Source organism: Lissotriton vulgaris, chromosome 4_1, assembly GCF_964263255.1.
Source record: "Lissotriton vulgaris chromosome 4_1, aLisVul1.2, whole genome shotgun sequence".
NCBI classification, from domain to species: Eukaryota; Metazoa; Chordata; class Amphibia; order Caudata; family Salamandridae; genus Lissotriton; species Lissotriton vulgaris.
This window is the reverse complement of record NC_141691.1, coordinates 481,838,201-481,858,622: the sequence shown is the minus strand read 5'-3', so window position 1 is coordinate 481,858,622 and position 20,422 is coordinate 481,838,201. Positions and strand designations below refer to the sequence as shown.

Sequence of the window (20,422 nt, the reverse complement as noted above, 5' to 3'; positions counted from 1 at the left end):
TATAATGTAGCTATAAAAAGAGGCTTAAGCTCAATAATGTACACACATAAGTGGCATGATCTGACATCTAAAAACAAGGATCTCCATTTCCCATGTAATGGCACATATGACATGGTCAAACTATCATACTTACGCCAGATGTTAAATATAAAGGGAAAGAAGATTAGAAGTTTAGAATGGGAGGCGTACCATAATTGGGACTCTGTGTTAAGCGATATGCGTTCAACAAGCGCAGTCAAATCTAAAGTCCACAGCGAACTTATGGAAATTAAAAAACAAATATTACAGGCAAAATTGGAGGGCAGATGGAGAAAAGAGCAATTAGATACAATAGGCGCATTCCCATGTGTACAAGTTAAAGAAGAAGAGGCAGAAGATCAAGTCTTAGAAGACATTCTCTTGGGATGCCTGGGTGGTGATACACCGCTGCAGGCACCTGAGTCAGAACACACTGAGCTAGCTCCCGAGGAACGAAAGGCAGCCATAACCTTTGTACACAGAGCATTGAAAGATAAGGTTGCGAGACCGGAATTGGAATCCATCCATGACCTGCGTACGCTGAAGCTAATAAGAAGGATAGCGGTCAAAGCCGCTTTAGACTAAAACGAGAAAAAGCACAGCATTCTTAAACAATGCATTAAAAAACAGGTTAAAATACCTAAGCTAATAGACAGACCGTGGCAGCAATTATTTGAGGATGAATCACAGGAAAAAGTCAGGTTAATGGTAGCACAGGAACGGTTTTATAGCAATAACAGAGGTAGGGAAAGGAGCAGAGGGGGGGGGGGGCGAGGCGTAGGAAGACAGCAGACCGGTAGGACACCTTCCTTACCCCGCAGATCAACCTCCCTGCCACCCCAAGGAACAGCATGCTTCTATTGCAAGGACCCTAATCATTGGAAAGCAGATTGTCCAATATTAAAGAAAAGCAATGAGGACAGTAGGTATAAACAGAGCAGCGGGCAAGAGGGCAGACACCAGCACGCCAACTACACTCGGCACACAGAGTACCGAGACAACATGCCACATGAAAATGAGTCCCAGCAGCAATGGGCAGGGGGGGAGGGATGGACTCCAGTAACGAATGACTGGCCCCCACCCCCAGCACCATTCTAGGGATGCCTGAAAGTGGGAAACTGCGTGATAATAGCACCAGCAATATTAGTACATCAATCCGGACCATATGTAGAGGGAGAGGTATTGGGCAGGGTTGTTCCATTTCTAATTGACACAGGGGCTCAAAGATCAATGCTGAAGGCACTAAAATGTAAATGTATTTGAGCTTATATAGCGCACAGCTACCCACAAAGGGTTTCCCGGCGCTTGCTTAGGGAACCCGTCCTGGTATTCCCCTGTGAGATAACCCCGGCAGGGTATCCACAAGGTGAAAGCCAGGCATCCCGCCACGAGGGGCCGTTGTGGAGATTAAGCAAGCTATTGCCCAGAGTCGCAGAGTGTGAACCCGTGAGTCGAGAAGGCACCGGAGCGAGAATTATCGAGTCCATGGAATTTTTGAGCCCAAGACCCGCCGAGGCGGGGAATTGAACCCTGGTCCAGGGCCGATCTCAGCTTCCGGGTCTGCCGCCTCTAACCCCTGAGCCACACTTCTCCACTTCTCTAACAACGCCTGAAGCTCCACTTCCTAGGACTACGATAACCGCAGTAGGCATGACTGGCCAACCTATTACAGAATACCTTACTGAGCCACTACAGTTTGTAGTAGGCGCGATAACAGTGCAACACCAATTTATTCTTAGCAGGTTCTGCCCCGTGAATTTGCTGGGGAGAGATCTGTTATGAAAATTACAATGCACCATACACTGCTCACCAACAGGGGTCTTTTTAGAGAGCAAGGCAAACGGTTTAATGATACAAGCCTTTATGAAATGCACTCCTTCCAGCACCGACCTCCAAATACCACTAGAGTTACGCAATTGTGTGCCGCCGGAGGTCTGGACAACAAGTGCCAATGACGTAGGGCGGGTATTGAACTACCCACCGGTACAGATAAAACTGAAACCAGGGGCAGTTCTCCCAAGAGTGCCACAATACAAGATCTCAAAAGAAGGGGAGGAGGGCATTGCACCAGTTATAAAAGACCTTCTGAAGCAAGGAATTCTAAGAGAGATTCAATACAGTCAATGTAACACCCCTATACTTCCTGTGAAAAAGGGATCCAAGGGCCCGAACGGGGCCCCTCTATAGATTCACTCAGGACCTCCGAGAATTGAACAAAATAGTCTTGCCATCTTTCCCAGTGGTCCCAAACCCAGCGACAATATTATCTAATATACCTGTGTGGGCTACGACTTTCACCGTGATGGATCTTAGCTCCGCCTTCTTCACCATCCCCTTGCACCCTGACAGCCAACACTTCTTCTCCTTCAGTTTCCGACAAAAAAGATTTTGTTGGACACGGCTGGTACAGGGCTATACAGAGTCACCATCCATTTTCACACATGCCTTAAAAACCGATTTAGACTCCCTGGTACTAAAGGAGGGGTCCACACTTATCACGTATATTGACGACTTGCTATTAGCCTCACATTCAAAGGAGGCTTGTGTAAAGGACACCATCGCTGTCCTATGCCACTTAGCATTAAAGGGATACAAAGTCTCCCCAAAGAAGTTACAGTTTTGCCTCACCTCTGTGAAATACTTCGGCCATGAGTTAACAGAAGGAACAAGAAAACTGTTGCCAGACAGAATCTCGACAATAACACATTTTCCCAGACCCCGCACTCAGAAGGAAGTTAGAGCTTTCTTAGGAGTTGCAGGATACTGTCGCCATTGGATACCAAACTTCTCTCTCATTGCAAAACCCCTGCAGGCACTGACACACAAAGGCATACCTGACACTGTACCCTGGTCACAAGAATGCGAGGCAGCCTTCAATGCGCTAAAAAGAGAATTGGAAGGAGCACCAGCATTAGGCATACCAGACTATGGGAAAGACTTTCATTTGTTTTGCCACGAAAAGGGGGGGTGCTCAACGGGGTCTTGGCTCAGAAACATGGAGCTTTCTACCGCCCCGTGGCATACTATTCTGCCACACTAGACCCAGTGGCTGCAGGGCTCCCACCGTGTCTGAAAGCAGTAGCTGCTGCAGCACTTGCCGTGGAACAGTCAGACAACTTAGTACTAGGACACACACTAGTGCTACATGTGCCCCATGCCGTGGACACACTTCTGACATCCACTAAGACACAGCACCTCACAAATGCAGGCCTCACCAGGTATGAGTTGGTACTCATGACACCACACATTATCATCAAGAGGTGTACCACTTTGAACCCTGCATGCTTGCTACCCACGCAGCATGAGCTGGAGGATTTTGAGTCAGATGATTCCTTTCATGATTGCGCATTGGCCATAGACAGGCATACTAAGATACGACCAGACCTTAAAGACACACCGCTCCCAGATGCTCAAGGAGATCTATTTGTAGATGGGTCATGTTTAAGGGATGACACAGGAGTACTACAAGCATCCTATGCGGTGGGCACAGCAACTAAATTGTTGGAAGGAGGGAGACTGACAGCAGCAAAAAGTGCACAAGCAGCTAAACTTGTGGCACTTACCAGAGCATGTGCATGGGCTGAAGGGAAGAAAGTAAATATATACACGGACAGTCAGTACGCCTTTGGGGTGGTCCACGATTTTGGCCAGTTATGGGCAATGAGGGGGTTCCTTACATCAGTAGGCCAGCAAATACAGCATGCACAATTGATTTGTGACCTCCTCCAAGCACTGCTACTACCTTGCAAGGTGGCCATAATAAAATGTGCTGCCCACACTTCATCAAAAGACCCCATCTCCAGAGGCAATGCTTTCATTGACCAAGAAGCAAAGAGAATGGCCCTTACAGGCTGCGAGCGAGCTATGGTACAACTAGTAGGCAACAAGACAGACACAGAAGAGGGTAAGGGTTCACTGCATTTTGATCCAATACGTATTCAGAGGGAGGCCGCTGACAATGAAAGAGAGGAGTGGAAGCAACAGGGATGCAAACAAACTGAAGAGGGGCTATGGGTAGGACCTAATGGCAGGATATGCTTGCCTTCAACCATGCCCCCTTCAATGAGTAGGTTGTTCCATGGACCCTCACACGTGGGGCGGGATGGTATGGTCAGGTTATTCTCCCAGTGTTGGTACAACACAAAATTCCGCCAGACAGCAGAAAGTCTGTGCAAGCAGTGTGCTGTCTGTGCGCAGTACAACACTGGAAAAGGTATCCAAACTGCGCCTGGCCACTTCCCACCCCCCATGGACCATTTGAAAGCCTTCAGCTTGATTTTATAGACATGCCCCCCACCCAGTCATATAGATTCGTTTTGGTAATCGTTTGTATGTTTAGTAAATGGATAGAGGCCTACCCCACCAAACACTGTGATGCCCAGAGCGTGGCAAAGTGTCTACTTAAAGAGCTATTGCCCAGATTTGGGGTACCTTCCGTCCTGGCATCCGATAATGGGCCTGCATTCATTTCCAACGTCATAAAGGGACTGTGTAAGGGATTGGCCATAAAACAAAGGCTACACTGCGCCGATCACCCGCCGGCGGCAGGGGCTGTCGAGCGCAGAAATGGAATTCTGAAAAATAAAATTGCAAAGATCTGTGCGTCAACTGACCTTTCGTGGGTAGACGCGCTGCCTCTAGCACTTCTAGCAATGAGATGTACACCAGACAGAATAACAAAGTTAAGCCCCCATGAGATTATATTTGGCCGACCCATGCAAATACCAGGACATATGTCAACAGCCCCCCTGTCAGTAATGGACGACTTATTGCTATGTTACTGTAAAGAGTTAACACATGTCTTACGATACCTCAACTGCCAGGTGCTGACGTCCCTTTCAGATGCAGTGACACCGCCAGCCCATGACCTAAAGGCTGGTGACTGGATTTGGATCAAGGCCCACACACGGAGGAATTGCTTGCAGCCGAGGTGGAAGGGGCCAAGGCAGGTCATCCTCACGACGGTCACAGCTGTGAAGTGTGAAGGCGTAGCTTCGTGGATTCATGCATCACACACGAAGAAAGTAACGGACGGAGAAAGGACGCAACCGATTCAGGTAGCAGCCGCCGTGCCCAGCAAGGGATACCACCTTCGCTCCCACAGCAAACAGAAACATGAACAATCCAGTTAATCATCAACGGACTGCTGGCTAAATGCAATGCTCCTGACAAATAGACTTCGATCTGTGTCAATACAAGCCTGCGGACAACGGTCCAGGATAGAATTAACCATTTTATGCCCGGGAAAAGACATAACTGCAACTCTGACCCTGCTGGTACCGAGGCCACTATTGCTCAGTGAGCTAATACATTTGATTTCCAATGACATTTCCTTTCCGGCGGGCCAAGAGCAAATTCCTGAGCAAGAGTTAACAGACCTACGTTTTGACATTCTCAATAGTTCTATTTTTGCGATACAGAGTTCTGGTTCTAGCATTATTCAAAACCTTGAACACCATCCATTGTGCAACAGAAATCACTGGTCCTAGACCTGTTCGAGACATTGAAAACTGAGAGAAGAGCAGTGGTTAAATGCTTGACTCTAAGGGCCAGCCAGCATAGCGCCAAGTGGACCAAGAATAAATTTAGGGCCTATTCACAAGACCGAGTGGACCAAAAATAAATTTAGGGCCTATTCACAAGACCGAGTGGACCAAGAATAAATTCAGGGCCTATTCACAAGAAGATTGCATAGCATAGGAAAGGGAAAGATTTGTACAGAGTCATGCAGTCCTGAGAGACATACATGTAATTGGAGAGCAGTGATTCTTGCAATATTGTTACCAGTTCCAGCGGTTATAGTGACAGCAATTATAATAACATATTCTAATGAGCTTGAAATACCACACCTCAATGGAAGGGTGGGGGATGGTAGTGGTGGAACTGAGCCAACAAAAACACCAAGAGACTATGAACAAAATATAACAATGAACAGTACTGGTGTGGGGGTGGATGTGAATAAAGGGGACAAAGAAGGATTGTGGGATACCTACGAAGGGAACCAATATGTGGAAATGTTGAAACTATATGTGACAATTTTGAATATATCTGACTGCTATGTTTGCACACACCTGCCCACAGACACCACACATAGTTTAAAGTACAACGTCCTGCCATTATCCAAATATGTAGGCTGTGTCCTATTGCGAGACATGTTACAAAGTCAACACGGCATGTTTGCGTCAGTATCGATAGGTACACCCTCATCTGAAATACTGACTGTTGATCCCAGCGGCAGTAATGGCTATAGCTATAGCAGAAGGACAACAGACCCCCCTCCCAGACCTAAGAGGATCCCTTGTATGAATATGCAGCCAACTAAGGGAGACTTAGAGATGCTAAAGGGATTTGACAGGGCGTTCAGAAACAAGGAATGGAAGGGCAGGGCAGGTTGGGATGACATAGAAACAGGCCACTTGAAAATACCAAGGTTCAGGGTAGGGGAAGTTCCAGCCCCCTCCTGCATCCTCAAGGAAGAAGTAGTAACACCCAAGAGAGTGCCGGTTCTTCCAAAGGGGGCTACCAGAACATGCACCCTTTCAGAACTGCTGTCCAAAGACAATTGGAAGGAGTGCATCTCATTTGGATGTACCTTCGAGGAGGTCGCTCAAGGAGAGCAGGGCCTATTTGATTGTGAGGACAGGATAAACAAGATAAAAGGCATACCACCCATAAAGGCAGTACCCCAGATTTACATGGGAATGAGCAGCTGTAACCACACAACCAGACTAACTCGAGTTAGGAGTCGTGACGAGCCGTCACCAGGTCTGGTAGGTTACAAAGGCCTTTTCTTTGTTTGTGGTCCATGGGCATACTTCTACCTGCCCCCAGGATGGTATGGAAGTTGCTATTTAGCATCCATCATCCCAAGAATGACCCACTTCACAAAATTAGTGCCAGCAGAAAAACCAAAGATGACACTGGTAAGGGCCAAGAGAACGGCCGCTTGGGTAGACCACGTGTTAACAGGTGTTGGGGCAATGGTTCCAATACTAGGCAATGTCTATACTTCAGAACGGATACACCAGTTGTCCAGGAAGATTGAAGATCTAGCGGACTCTACCACTGATGCCTTAGGAAATATAACAGAAGAGCTCACCTCCATGAGGGCTGTCGTAATTCAAAACCGGATTGCTCTCGATATGATTCTGGCCAAGGAGGGAGGAGTCTGTTCCGTCCTCCATGAGGCATCTTCCCCAGCATCTTCCCTGGCTCAGAGCCAATGCTCTGTATTTATTCCGGATAACAGCGGGAATATAATAAAAGCAATTAAAAAAATTAAAGATATAAGAGATGAGGCCCACGGGATACACACAGGTAGTCTATGGGAAGATGTGATGAAGTGGTTCACAGGCTGGGGCTCATGGATACTTGAGGCAGTTATAATAGTGATAGCAGCTCTTTTGACACTGTGCCTTCTGATAAGAATATGCCCATCTTGTTGTGCAGCAATTTTCAGGTCCTGTGCCAACTGCATATTCAGGAAAGGTGGTTCACAACACCACACTCACAAGGATGAGGATGAGGATGAGGAACAGGAGATGATAAAGATGAATGACTTCTGATTAACATATGATTTAGTATCAGATTTGGGGATGACGAAGCAGACATTTATATGATACCAAATACATGTTTTCAGGCCTATAGTCTTTTTTGAACTACTAAAGAAAGACACCAGCAGAAATCCACAGAATGGTCGCACGCTCCATTCTGTGTGTCAAGCCAGTCTCAGTCAGCTGCAACGTGCAGAGCAAACGCAAGGCTTCCGAGAAATGACATGCCAGCTTTCAGCTTTTAGCTTGCTATTGCCAAACCTCATATCTCCAGTAAAAGATGTCGACATGACCTGCCCTAGCTGGTCAAATACGTGCAAAACCCACGTACACTAGAAACGCAGATTTCACCTTTATGGAAAAACACAATTCTGCTCTCGTAGATGACACGTGAGTAATGTAGGCACACTTCGAGCCTTAAAAGGGTATCACACCATATGTGCACTTCACTGATTGGTCTAGCAGGTCATAGCCTGATCCAGATTACGTATGCTATGATGCCCATCCTGTGGGGGCTTATACCTATAAAATGTCTCTGCACTGTCATACCAATTGGGCACTCAGTGAGCTTTGCTGAGGTCTCCATGCGCACGTATTTAACATTGTGATTACTTTCTAATTGGGTTCCCAATAAATCTTGCATACTCAAACATGCTGAGAGCGAATTGTTTATTTTACTGTTGTCATTGATCTTTTGTAAATGTATGTATGTATGTGTCTTGTAAAGCGCACTGCTGCCCTGAGGCGTCGTGGCGCTGTAGACCGCTGGGGAACCCGTCCTGGCTATCCCTGTGAGATGGTCCCTACTGGGTATCTTCAAGGTGAAACCAGGCATCCCCGGCGAATGTGGGGGGCCATTGTAGAGATGAGGCAAGCTAATTCCCAGAGTTGACGGGTGTGATCCCTGGTTAGAGTAGGCACCGAGGCGAGAATTATCGAGTCCGCTGACCCTGGTCCACAACCCTGCCACATCGGGAATTGAACCCTGGTCCCGGGCCGTTCTCTGCTTCCGGGTCTGCCGCCTCTAACCAGTGAGCCACACCACTCCACTTTTATTCTTGCAGTTAAACATTGAGCTTCGACATTTGGTGAAGAATGCTGCGGGCCCAATACAACTGACTGGCTACACCGACGGAGCGGACACTGGATCGGACCCTTTTGGCACCCTTCTGAGGGCGGGGATTTGAGGTGATAAGGTTCTGTTTGTTTATCTCTCCCCGGCCTGGTTAGTAGCTGGAGGGGGCCGGATCCGGTGGATGACCTGTTTGTGGCCTCTCTGTTGTCTTTAGTATTATCCTGCTCTTTTCGCTCTCGGCACGCTTGTCTTGTGTTCTACTTCTCCTGACACGTTTTATTCTTGACTCTCTATGTCTGACGAGGTGTGCCTGTGTCCTGGGGATATTTACAAGGCTTGTTCAGACTCCATGTCTTTCGTGGTTCCTTTTCTGATCACCTTCTTCATTCTGCTGTTTCTGGCTCTGATGGTTTACGTGTGTTTTTGTCACCACACGGCCCGGGAGGTAGCTCCCGTCTAGCTCTCTTTCCTTTTCTCCAGCCCTCAGCGCTGTTGACCTTTCTGACGTTCTGTGCCACGGGCGTGTGTTCACCTCTGTCATCGCTGCCTGAAGTCCACTGCCTTTTCTCACATACATTTTTTTTTATCTTATATGGTCTGGCCTTGGTCCCCTGCGTTTCCCTGGCTGGCTGGTGACGGCAAGCTTCTGCAGGATTCCTGGCCGGCAGTAACTCTTTGGTGACTACGTGTCAGTGGGCCCTTGGCCAGCCATTGAGGGGGAAGGTCTGCAACCCCTACCCCCGCCGCATAGAGTCACCGGCAGCTGGGATGCGGGATACCATCGCCAGACCATTCCCAGCGGGTGCAGTGGACGTCGGTAGGCTCGATTGAGTCTAGTTTGAGGGCAAGGGGATTTAGAAAGCTCTTAAGGATATCAGTAAACGAGGTAATAAGAAGTTCTACATTGTTTGGGGAAACCCCGCCGAAGATTTATGGCTCAGGGGGCACAGGTGCAGAGGGGATGGGTGAAGTTACCAGCACTTCCAGATCATCATTACCAGAAGCTAATGGCACAGAGAGACTTAAACTATCTTCCCTCATGGGCAATATGGGATCAGTTTTGGCCCTTTTAGCATTTTTTTTGGTTTTCTTGATCTTTTCCTTTTTAGTTTCGGTACAGGATCCGCTCTACACCCTGCATGCTCCATCGAATTAGGATCCTTACCATGATCCCCGGACTGTGCCAGCTCCACGACAGGGGAGAGCTCCACATCACTGATGACCCATGATGTGTCCCTATCCCTCTGTGTGAATGATGGTGTCCTGAGCTGTTGCAGTACGGACTCTATAGTTTGGTCAATACTGTCCATTAAAGACAGGTGGGTGGCATCAAGCATTAGCGGAGTGCTAGTGTTGGCTGCTAAACTAGAAGAACACAGACCATTATTTTCTACACCCTCCTCTATTGGTGTTGCAGGTAACAAGGGGCCATTGCTGGCCGTCAAGTTAAATTTAGAGAGGAATTTGTCCATAGTACCTGAGACTGCAGTAGCAGCCTTACTTCTTGTTTCCCTGCTGGCCATGGTGTATCATCCAACTTTTTGGGCAGTCGACTAGGCAGCGAGAGGGAACGGGAAGAAGGGCCTTAGGGGGGTGGCCAGGTCCGGTCTCTTCTGTCCTCTAACGGCCTAAAACGGCCCGCCCTTTGCCCGGGCTTAGCCCGGCGCCCGCCCGCGCGCGTCCCGCGTGGCGCGTCCCGCGTGGCGCGTCACCCTTGGTGTTCTTATAACCAGTGAGTCTAGAGGTCACCTGGGCTGGGGGGGCGGGGTCAAGGGGGAAGAGTCACACAGGTGCGGCGGCCAGCCGAGCCGCTGGCGTACCTGGGACTCGCAGTCCCGCTCTTCCTTCCGCCGTCAACACGCAGCACTTGGCCTCCCAGGGACAAACAAAGGCAAACTCCTCACGAACCAGCAGTGTCCTTCCACGCAGCTTCGAGCGGCTCCCGCAAAGCGGGGTCCGCGAGGCGTGGATTTAAGCACCTGGGTGGAGGCGGGGTCAGAGGGGAAGAGTCACACAGGTGGGGCGGCCAGCCGAGCCGCTGGCGTTCCTGGGACTCGCAATTCCGCTCTTCCTTCCGCCGTCAACACGCAGCACTTGGCCTCCCAGGGACAAACAAAGGCAAACTCCTCACGAACCAGCAGTGTCCTTCCACGCAGCTTCGAGCGGCGCCCGCAAAGCGGGGTCCGCGAGGCGTGGATTTAAGCACCTGGGTGGAGGCGGGGTCAGAGGGGAAGAGTCACACAGGTGCGGCGGCCAGCCGAGCCGCTGGCGTTCCTGGGACTCGCAGTCCCGCTCTTCCTTCCGCCGTCAACACGCAGCACTTGGCCTCCCAGGGACAAACAAAGGCAAACTCCTCACGAACCAGCAGTGTCCTTCCACGCAGCTTCGAGCAGCACCCGCGAAGCGGGGGCCGCAAGGCGTGGATTTAAGCACCTGGGTGGAGGCGGGGTCAGAGGGGAAGAGCCACACAGGTGCGGCGGCCAGCCGAGCCGCTGGCGTTCCTGGGACTCGCAGTCCCGCTCTTCCTTCCGCCGTCAACACGCAGCACTTGGCCTCCCAGGGACAAAAAAAGGCAAACTCTTCACGAACCAGCAGTGTCCTTCCACGCAGCTTCGAGCGGCACCCAGGCACCCACCTGTCTGGAGGGGAGGATAGGCCAGAGGACCTTGAGATGCAGATAGCTTGTACCAGGCTGTGGAATTGAGACGTATGTTCTGTACCCCCTTGTATTACGACACCTACCAGTGTTTTTCCATGGTAGGCGGGTCTTTGTGGACTCCGCAACATACATAATGTAACTTTATGCTTGTTATAGTCAGTGCCTCGTCAGACATCATAGGTGGCTGGTCAGATTGCACTCCACTACAGTGTATGTTGTGAATAAACTAGTTTGCTTGTATTGTCTACTGCATCATCGATTCTTCATTCTTGGAAGGCTAGAGGAGATCGAGAGTGACCGGGGTGGCCACTTCCTGCAGGAATGCAAACATAGGATCTGTCGTTTATGAGAAATTTGAGTCTAGCTAAATATTTTGGAGATTTTTAAGTTAACATGTTACACCGTTAGGTCTTGCCATATGTAATATGTGTATGCTCTAAGGGCTACGTTGTGCTATGTTTTATGCTTTGGGTCTGCCTGAATGTTGGTTGAAACCTTATGATCATTTTAATGTTCCAGCCTTTATTTGCTGATTGTGAAAACTGATTGTCAAAGGCAGTACGTAAGGCTATATTACCAATGGTGAAAAGTATGACAAAGCCTGTAGATCTGGCTTTTTGTGTACCAGCTGAGATTAGTGCTGTATGTCGCTAAGGAAGTTTTGCTGGTTAGCACAAAGGCACATAGATTATTACATAGACCCTCGTAAAAAATGGAAACAGACACAGTTTATAGGGTTTGTTGCTCCCTCTGATTAATCTTTAGGACCTGATTACACCATAGTTATTATTGCAAGGCCTGATAGATGATCTAAACTATTGTTTCCATTGTAATTTTATATATATTTGTGATGTTGTGTTTAGTAATTAAATATGTGTGGATTAAAGTAAAAACATTGACTGGTCATTGATTTCCTGAGTGTCAAGTGCACAAAGGAGTATACAATGTACAGTTTGAGGTTCTTGGCAAAGAGACCCTAGGACAATACCAATAAAAGCCTCCATTGCCAGTTTGCCCTGAGGCCTCTGAAACCAGACTTCTCACTGTTCACGATTAACTACTTAGCACTTACAACTTGAATTAACTTCACATTCCTTTCTTCCCTTTCCTGTGTAGCTCACTTTCCATTTCCAGACACTGACAGCAGATTTCAAGAGGACTGTGATTGATGATAGCCGGAGCGTTGGCATCCCTATGGAGATGATCACTGGAAAACTATTCAAGATGGAGGTGTGGGAGACCTTGCTAACCTCAATGCGGATTGGGGAGGTTGCAGAGTTCTGGTGTGATGTCATTGTGAGTAATGTTCTCTTCTTTTTTCAAGTCACTACATACCCACATGTCAATGCTCTAGACATCCTCATCAGAGGTATATGGATGAATACTAATTGTGTAACACAAAATGATGGAATACTCCTGGACGTTTCTAAGGGGCCCCTACATTTATAAAATAAACGTTGCAACTGAACAGATACATATAGGGTACACAGACAAAATATCGAGTTTTAAATTTCGATATACAATTATATCGAAGTTTAAATATCGATGGGACATAATATAGAAGGTAAGTAATATCGACAGTCTTAATATCGATATTAGTATGATATTAGTAATATCGAAGTTTTAAATATCGATGTCAATAATATCGAAATAAATAATTTCGATGTTACTAATATCAATTTTTAAATAAATTTAGTGTATATTATATTGTATTTATTATTTATTTTTAATGTAATTTAATTAAATATTGTCTTTTAGTACTGTAGCGGGTTGTGGGTTTATAGGGGAATAGGGTGGGAAGTAATTTAATTATGTTAAATTAATTATTAATTAGTAGGAATAATTAATTAATTAATTGAGAATTAATTTTTAATTAATTTTAATTAATTGATTAATTGATAAATATGTTCTGTAGCGGGTTATGGGTTTATAGAAGAATAGGGTGGGAAGTAATTTAATAATAATTAATTAATTAATATATGTTTGTAAATATTTTGAATTAATAATTAATTAATATTAATTAGTTAAATAATTAATATAATTTTGTACATATTATAAATTATTCATTAGTTGGTAATTAATTATTATTAATTAGTTAATTACATTAATTAGAGTAATTTTTTTATATATATAATTTTTTGTTATTCTTAATTAATTAATTGGGAAAATATTATTAATTATTAAATTAAATTAATTACAGCTAATGTGCTAATATATTTACTTTATTGTTATTGTTAATTAATAATTAATTGGTAATTAAATAATATTAATTAATTTTGGGTAAAGGAGTATTTTTCGGGTTCAGGGTCAGTTTTGGGTTTTTGGGTAAAGGGGTATTTTTAGGGTTCAGGGTCAGTTTTCAGTTTTTGGGTAAAGGGGTATTTTTAGGGTTCAGGGTCAGTTTTCAGTTCTTGGGTAAAGGGGTATTTTTTGGGTTCAGGGTCAGTTTTCAGTTCTTGGGTAAAGGGGTATTTTTTGGGTTCAGGGTCAGTTTTCAGTTTTTGGGTAAAGGGGTATTTTTAGGGTTCAGGGTCAGTTTTGGGTTTTTGGGTAAAGGGGTATTTTTAGGGTTCAGGGTCAGTTTTGGGTTTTTGGGGTACAAGGATATTTTTAGGGTTCAGGGTCAGTTTTGGGTTTTTGGGGTACAGGCGTACAGGGTAAAAATAAAATAAATTTAAATTAAATCAATTAAATTTAATTAAAAAAAATTACATTAAATTATTAAGTGTTTAATTTATTTTAAATGTATATGTATAAGTTTTAATTTTTTTATTATGTTTTAATATTTTTATTTAATATTTGTAACATTATATGTATTTTAAAATTATTTTTACATTATTATTAATACATTTATTTTTGTACTACGATATTAATTTTTCGATATTTTTGTACTTACCTTTATGAAGATATGACTCCGATATTTTTGATTTCGAAATTTTTGTGCCGATATTTTTGTATGTAGATATTTTGTCTGTCGATATTATGTCAGACATTCACATATAGGCTTTGGACATGGTGGGTGCCCCATTAGGAATGTGGGACCCCGTGCAGCAGGGACTGAAGGGCCTAAGTAATAAAATGAAATGAAGATAGGGGACACAGGTTTTTTTTTATTGATTTTGGTATAAAAAGAACTTGAGACTCATTGTTATACCTGTTTCCGTGAACTTTTCAAACTGAATAGCCTACTACAAGTTGTTGAATCTAACTTGGTAAAATCTAGCTTTCATCTTGAAAGTTTCTCCATTATTTTCTCTGGGGTACACAGATGCTCTCACCTCTTGCATTATATTTTTCCATAAGTATTTCATTGCCCTGGGTGTCCCCATCTCCAGGAGGGGCGAATATCACAGAGCTCTCGATTTTCATCCTCTGGCAAATCCTTCATATTCCCTTTTGCCTCTCCTTTCCACCCTCTCTATTTTTTCTTATTGTCCAGGTTGCCTCAGCTTTCATTCTTAAGTGTGGCTACAGACAGATGTGGTTGCTTTCAAAGCTAATGTCAGCAACACTTCCCTTTAACCATTGGTTCATTGAATTGTCTTTCACATATTGATTAGCTCATGGGTCATTGTGCAGTTATAGATTTACTTTTGCAATAAGTGCAATATAAAAAAGTAGCCTATCTTTGGTGTATAACAAAATCTCCCTTTATGTACCATTTTAAAGGCAAACAGGCACTAGCTAGCCTTTATCAAGGAAAAGAGAAAGTGTGAAAATGATAAATGCATGGCGTTTGCAGTCTTGTTGTGCAGGCGGGCCATCTTAATGTCGCATTGAAATTTGGATTTCATGTCATAGAGTGTGAGAGGAATCTCCTTGTGCACGATTGTCACGTAAATATCATCAAACCCACACCATGTGATGGGAGGATGCTTGCAATAAGTCTAACCACTGTCAATCGCTCAGGTCGAATACCAACCAATCGTTATTGGCGCAAGATCCAGTGACGGCTCCTCTGCTAAGGCAGAAGAGCGTCGCCCTACTGTTCTCGGAGCAGTGTAAAAGAAAAAAGAAAATGATAATAGCAGAAGTTATTAGCATATTATTTTTAGTAACTGCCAGGTTAGGGCGGGGTGGGGCTTGGCTCCCATGACATTGAGGAAAAGTGGTTGCTGCACTCTGAAGTGCACATGGCGGTTTGGCCAGCCCTCTTGCACACTTTGCATGTTCTCCACTCAGGCTTCATTACAGTCTGGCTAGAAAACATGCCTAGGTACCCATTCTCCATCTTAGTGCCGAACCATAGCGCTCAGACAATCACAATGCAGCATTGCAGCGCTGTGATTGGCTTAGGGGAGCCTGGGTGCTTACTGGTTAAGGAGCAGAGGATAGATGACATTGGGGAGAAGGCTGCCCACCTAAGTTAATTTTTAATTTTCCTTATTTTTTTGCCCACTCCTCCTCCATCTCGCCCGCCATCCCCGTACAGTACCGGCTGCCACTAACATGGTCAAGACTGATGTGAATACGGCTGGGTCAATCTGGTTAGGCAAAAGGAGGATGGACTGGAATGCTACCCGAGCAATTACCTGTAGTTTGATTTATTGCAAGCATCCTCCCATTACCTTTTGTGTGTTTCACGTAAATATCAAGATATTTTTACTAATTCATTGATTAAATGCAAAATACATGAGGACTGCACTATTATATCACTTTGTTTTGTAGCCCCTTACATGGTTTGCAATAGAATTTCATTGACTGCATTGCAATGGCTGATCGTTTACATGCAGCTTTTTTTTATAATTTGATTCCTTGCCTACTATTGTGTGGGCTTCTGTGTTTCTTTCCAGTAAGCTTCTATAAGACGTTTTTCTCAGAAAGCCTTTATTCAAAGATGCATTATATATGTGAATTGATATTTCATCCGCCATTTATGGTAGAGCACTGCCCAGCCTGGTGAATTTAAATGGAAGGTTCTGATTGGAGCTTTGTCTGAGTCACACTTTTAGTGAGCAATACACAAGTATTAAGAAATGTGATCATTTGAGTGCTATAAGACCAACTGGACCCAAGATAGGGACTGGATTCAACCCCTGTTGAAACAAATTGAGGAGAAATGTGACCTTGATGCAAACATGAACAACATGTATGTAATCGGTGCTGACTTCAGAGAGACCTCTGAATAACATGAGGTAGTTTACCTTTCCTGCTGATCAAAGAAGAATCCCTTTCACAACCCTTGTATGATAGCCAAATCTAGTTTATTTTATAATGCTTGTTTTACTGTTTATTCGGGGGAGTCCTACCCCAGTTGTATTTCTTGTGTTGCTGTCCTCTCTTTCCATCCTTCATCTTGAATTCTTCCCTGCCTCTATTACATACTTTTGTGTATTTTTCCTTAACTCCCTTTCCTAACACAAACCCCTGCTATGGTTTTTCCACTTTATGCCACCTCCTTGCCCTTTCATACTTTCCTTTTTGGTGTAAAAGTAGAAAAAAGGTTAGCACAATCATAAACTCGTTATTTACCCTACTTTTCCCGTAGTACTGTTTATTCATGCCTTTTTAGCACATATTTAAAATTCATAATATGTTTTTACAGAATGTCATAAGCTTTTATGCAGTTTTGATAAAATATTGACAATGTCTGCCCATCGGGTTCATTTAATAGTCCCTCATGATTTTATCTCAATTTGTTGTTTGAGCAATCTTTATTTTTGGTCATTAGCCAATCTGACTTTCGACGGGTTGTTTTAATCAATTTGGTTTTTAACAAAGTAAATGTTACGTCAGATACACATATGGCCTGATCCTCACAGTGCACTTTTTTGTATGTTTTAAAGTACTACAAAATGTAATACAAGAAACAAAAAACATGCAAGACGTATTTTTTGCCGATACATATGCGCAAAGTTCTCCACCCTGACTCCAGAGTATGGAAGTATAGATTTTAGTAGTAAATGTGGGAGGAGCATAGGGGAGTTGGTGGGGAAAAAGGCAGACTTACTACTAAAGGGGGTGAGACTAGGGAAGAGTAAGAGGAGTTTAAGGAATGGTTAGAAAGGGATGTCAGCCACCCACGCAAAAGTAAGCCAAATGCCTTACTCTGGGAGTGCAGATATGTAACTTACACTTTTGTAGTAAGTTTACACATGGAATTGTGAAATCCAAAAGTAGTAAACTTACTACAAAGGGTAAACTTATGTTTATGAATTAGGTCCCATAGTACCTAGATCACTGGGCCTGTTGTGTCCATGGGCCGGTTGTATATAGTACTAGTAGGTGCAAAGTGCTCACTGGCTTTTAGCGGCCTGCCGAGCATTATGTGATGTGACTGATGCACAAATCAGTCTATAGCAAAATTAATATTTATGGGCGGTCGAAAAACCTTTTTCCTCATTAATATTAATAAAGCAGGAGCCAATTTGTAAATGAACTCCAGGATGGAGGCCTGAAAGGGACCTAAAACTTCCATTGCTGTAGTGTAAGTCCTGACAGGAAAACTGAAATGGACAGGTGCTGCACTTAGAAGAAGAAGAAGAAAAAAAACCTTCTTGTCAGGAATGACATCGGGAGACTATGAACTACTCTCTGATCAACTAAAGCTGGCAATAATTTACATATTCATTTTCTACTGTGCGATATGATAATACACAGTACCAGCAACTATAACATTAAAGGAACAGCGAAAGATCAGAACAGAAGCGATAAATATGCAGTGTACATATGTGGAAAACGTCTCCCTGGTTCTTAAAAAAGCACCAGAGAAACACTGAACCACTGTTTGAGTTTTTTTTAAATTCATGGCCTACGGTTCACTGAACATTATAAATCTCACGAAGCAAGTTGTGTAATGATATATTTATATTGTCTTGCCTATACGCTGTGTTACATATTTGGGGTGGGCATCCCAACATATTTACAGCGAGAGGAGGGCCAGGGATCTGGCTTGGCTCTAAGATAGAGGGCACCAGCCAGAGAACACGAGCCGAGCCACCGATAAAGATGCATTCAAAATAGGTTATTTCCCGAATGCTTGTGTTTCATCTAGTAACAGCAATAGTGCTTAAACATTAACTTTTCCCCACCTCAATGCCCTCGGAACTGCAATAAGTGAATCAAGAGATGTCAGTTATGTCCTTCATGTATTAGGTCTATGCTGTTGTACGTGGAGCGAAATTATTGGCTATTAAAACATGCATAAGTGAGTGTTTTATGTAGTGCACATCCTGAGCTGAATTCCTTCAAAGTGGTCTCGGATATGGCATTCAATCAAGTTGAGGCTTAGTAAAGTAAACAACACACATTCACCCCCTTAAAATTGAAAAGAGCACAATAAGGCGCCAATACTATTTGCAGTGTTCCTCAATAAAATCTTTTAACCACGAAGGTTCTTTACAAATATGTTTTCTTACCTTATTCTCATCTACACAAGAATGAGAAACTTCTATGTGCTGAGGTTCAATCTCGCCTATATGAGATCCTTCTGTATTAACATTATCATGACTTACATCCATAGAATTAGTTGCCCTTTTATAAGAAAGACTGGGATAATATTGAACACTTGCGAAAAGAAATTTAATTCCACACTACCATTTGCTTCTTCTTCAATGTCAACAGCATCATCCAAATCCACTGTTGCTCTTCTGTGATTTTCATCATTGCTCCAATGCATATGATTATTGCATAGTGCAACCCGTTTGAGGTTCTATACTTTTCCATTTTGAAAGCAAATTGCATTATATAAAATCTCAATCACTTTTTCCTTTTGGAATAAAACCAGGTTTAAGTAAACATACCAAATCTCCTACTTTAATGGTCACAGGCTTAATACAATTTTTTAAATCATAATAACGTTTGTTTCTTTCTTGTTTGTTAGAGATAGTATTCCTAACTGTCTCTAAAGACCATGATTCAGCACTACAATCGAATAACCAACTAGGGCGATGTTTTGCTCTTGGTCTACGTCCTCTCATAATCATAAATGGATAAATCCCAGTATTATCATTGTTGGTGATTCTATATGCCCAGACAGCTTTTAGTAACTTAATTTCCCATTTTTTTTATTGACACTAGCAGACTGCATAACTCATGACACAGTTGAACCTCTCAATCACGTCATTTCCACTCGCGTTATAATGAGAAGTGGTCTTTAATGCAACTCCTATTCTGCTGCAATATTGTTTATATGCGCCTGATTGAAATTGCACTCTGTTGTCACTCACGATAGACAACATAATTCATTCTAGACTAAAAATCTCATCACAAAATAACAGAACACCATTAGTATCGGCTTTCTGCACAACTTTGACTATAGGCCATCTTGAGAAAAGATCAATTAGAACAATAATGTACATCTGTGATGGGCCCCATAATGTCTATAGCGACAGACTCCCACATATTCTTTGGATGCTTTCCTTCCACCACTGGAGGTTTAAAAGTTTGTAAAGATTTGTCTGCTTTAGGGCAGTCAAGGCATTCTCTTACCATGTGTTCAACAGCTGAATCAACTCCCGGCCACCAGAAGAGTTTTTTATCTTAAGATTTAGTGTGTCCAATACCAAAATGACCCTCATGGCATGACAGCAAAATTTATTTACCCCAACCTATAGGAGGAACAATTCTTTCACCTCTTAGCAACCAGCATCGCTCCACAGTAAGTTCCGATCTCACATCCCAATAAGGTCTAACATTAGCAGGTAAATTCCTTATACTAGGCCAATGATTAACCACAAACGAGGTGATTTCTTGTATCAAGGTATCATTTTCATACTCTTTCATTCAATCTTCTTTCCTTATAGTAGGGAGTCCTGAATCATGAACTAACACAATCTGACAACCGTTCCATTTCTCATCCCCACATTCCTCTAGCAATGTAGGCATACAACCTGCTACTACATTAACTTTTCCTGGTTTATATGTAATTTTGTATATGAAATCTTGCATGCTCATAGAAATACGAACAATTCTGTATGAACCATTAGCTGTACCCTCTGTGGTCAATAATTGTGCTAAAGGCTTATGGTCACATTGTATCAGAACAGTCCTTTCCCAAACCAATGGACAAAAATGCTCCAGTGCCCAAGCGCATGCTAAAGTTTCCTTTTCAATAGTGGGATACTTTTCTTCGGTGGGAGATAATGACCTGGAAGCAAAAGCAATCACGTGTTCCAG

General features: G+C 43.8%; 1 protein-coding gene across 1 annotated transcript in view; it reads left to right on the top strand.

Annotated features, from left to right (window-relative positions):
• The window catches only part of LOC147718867 (aryl-hydrocarbon-interacting protein-like 1), a 196,616-nt gene that overhangs the window by 42,830 nt on the left and 133,364 nt on the right, over positions 1-20,422 (top strand). The window contains exon 2 of the mRNA XM_086966794.1: positions 12,422-12,601. Coding sequence (XP_086822920.1) covers positions 12,422-12,601 — 180 coding nt within the window. The remainder of the gene's footprint in view (positions 1-12,421; positions 12,602-20,422) is intronic.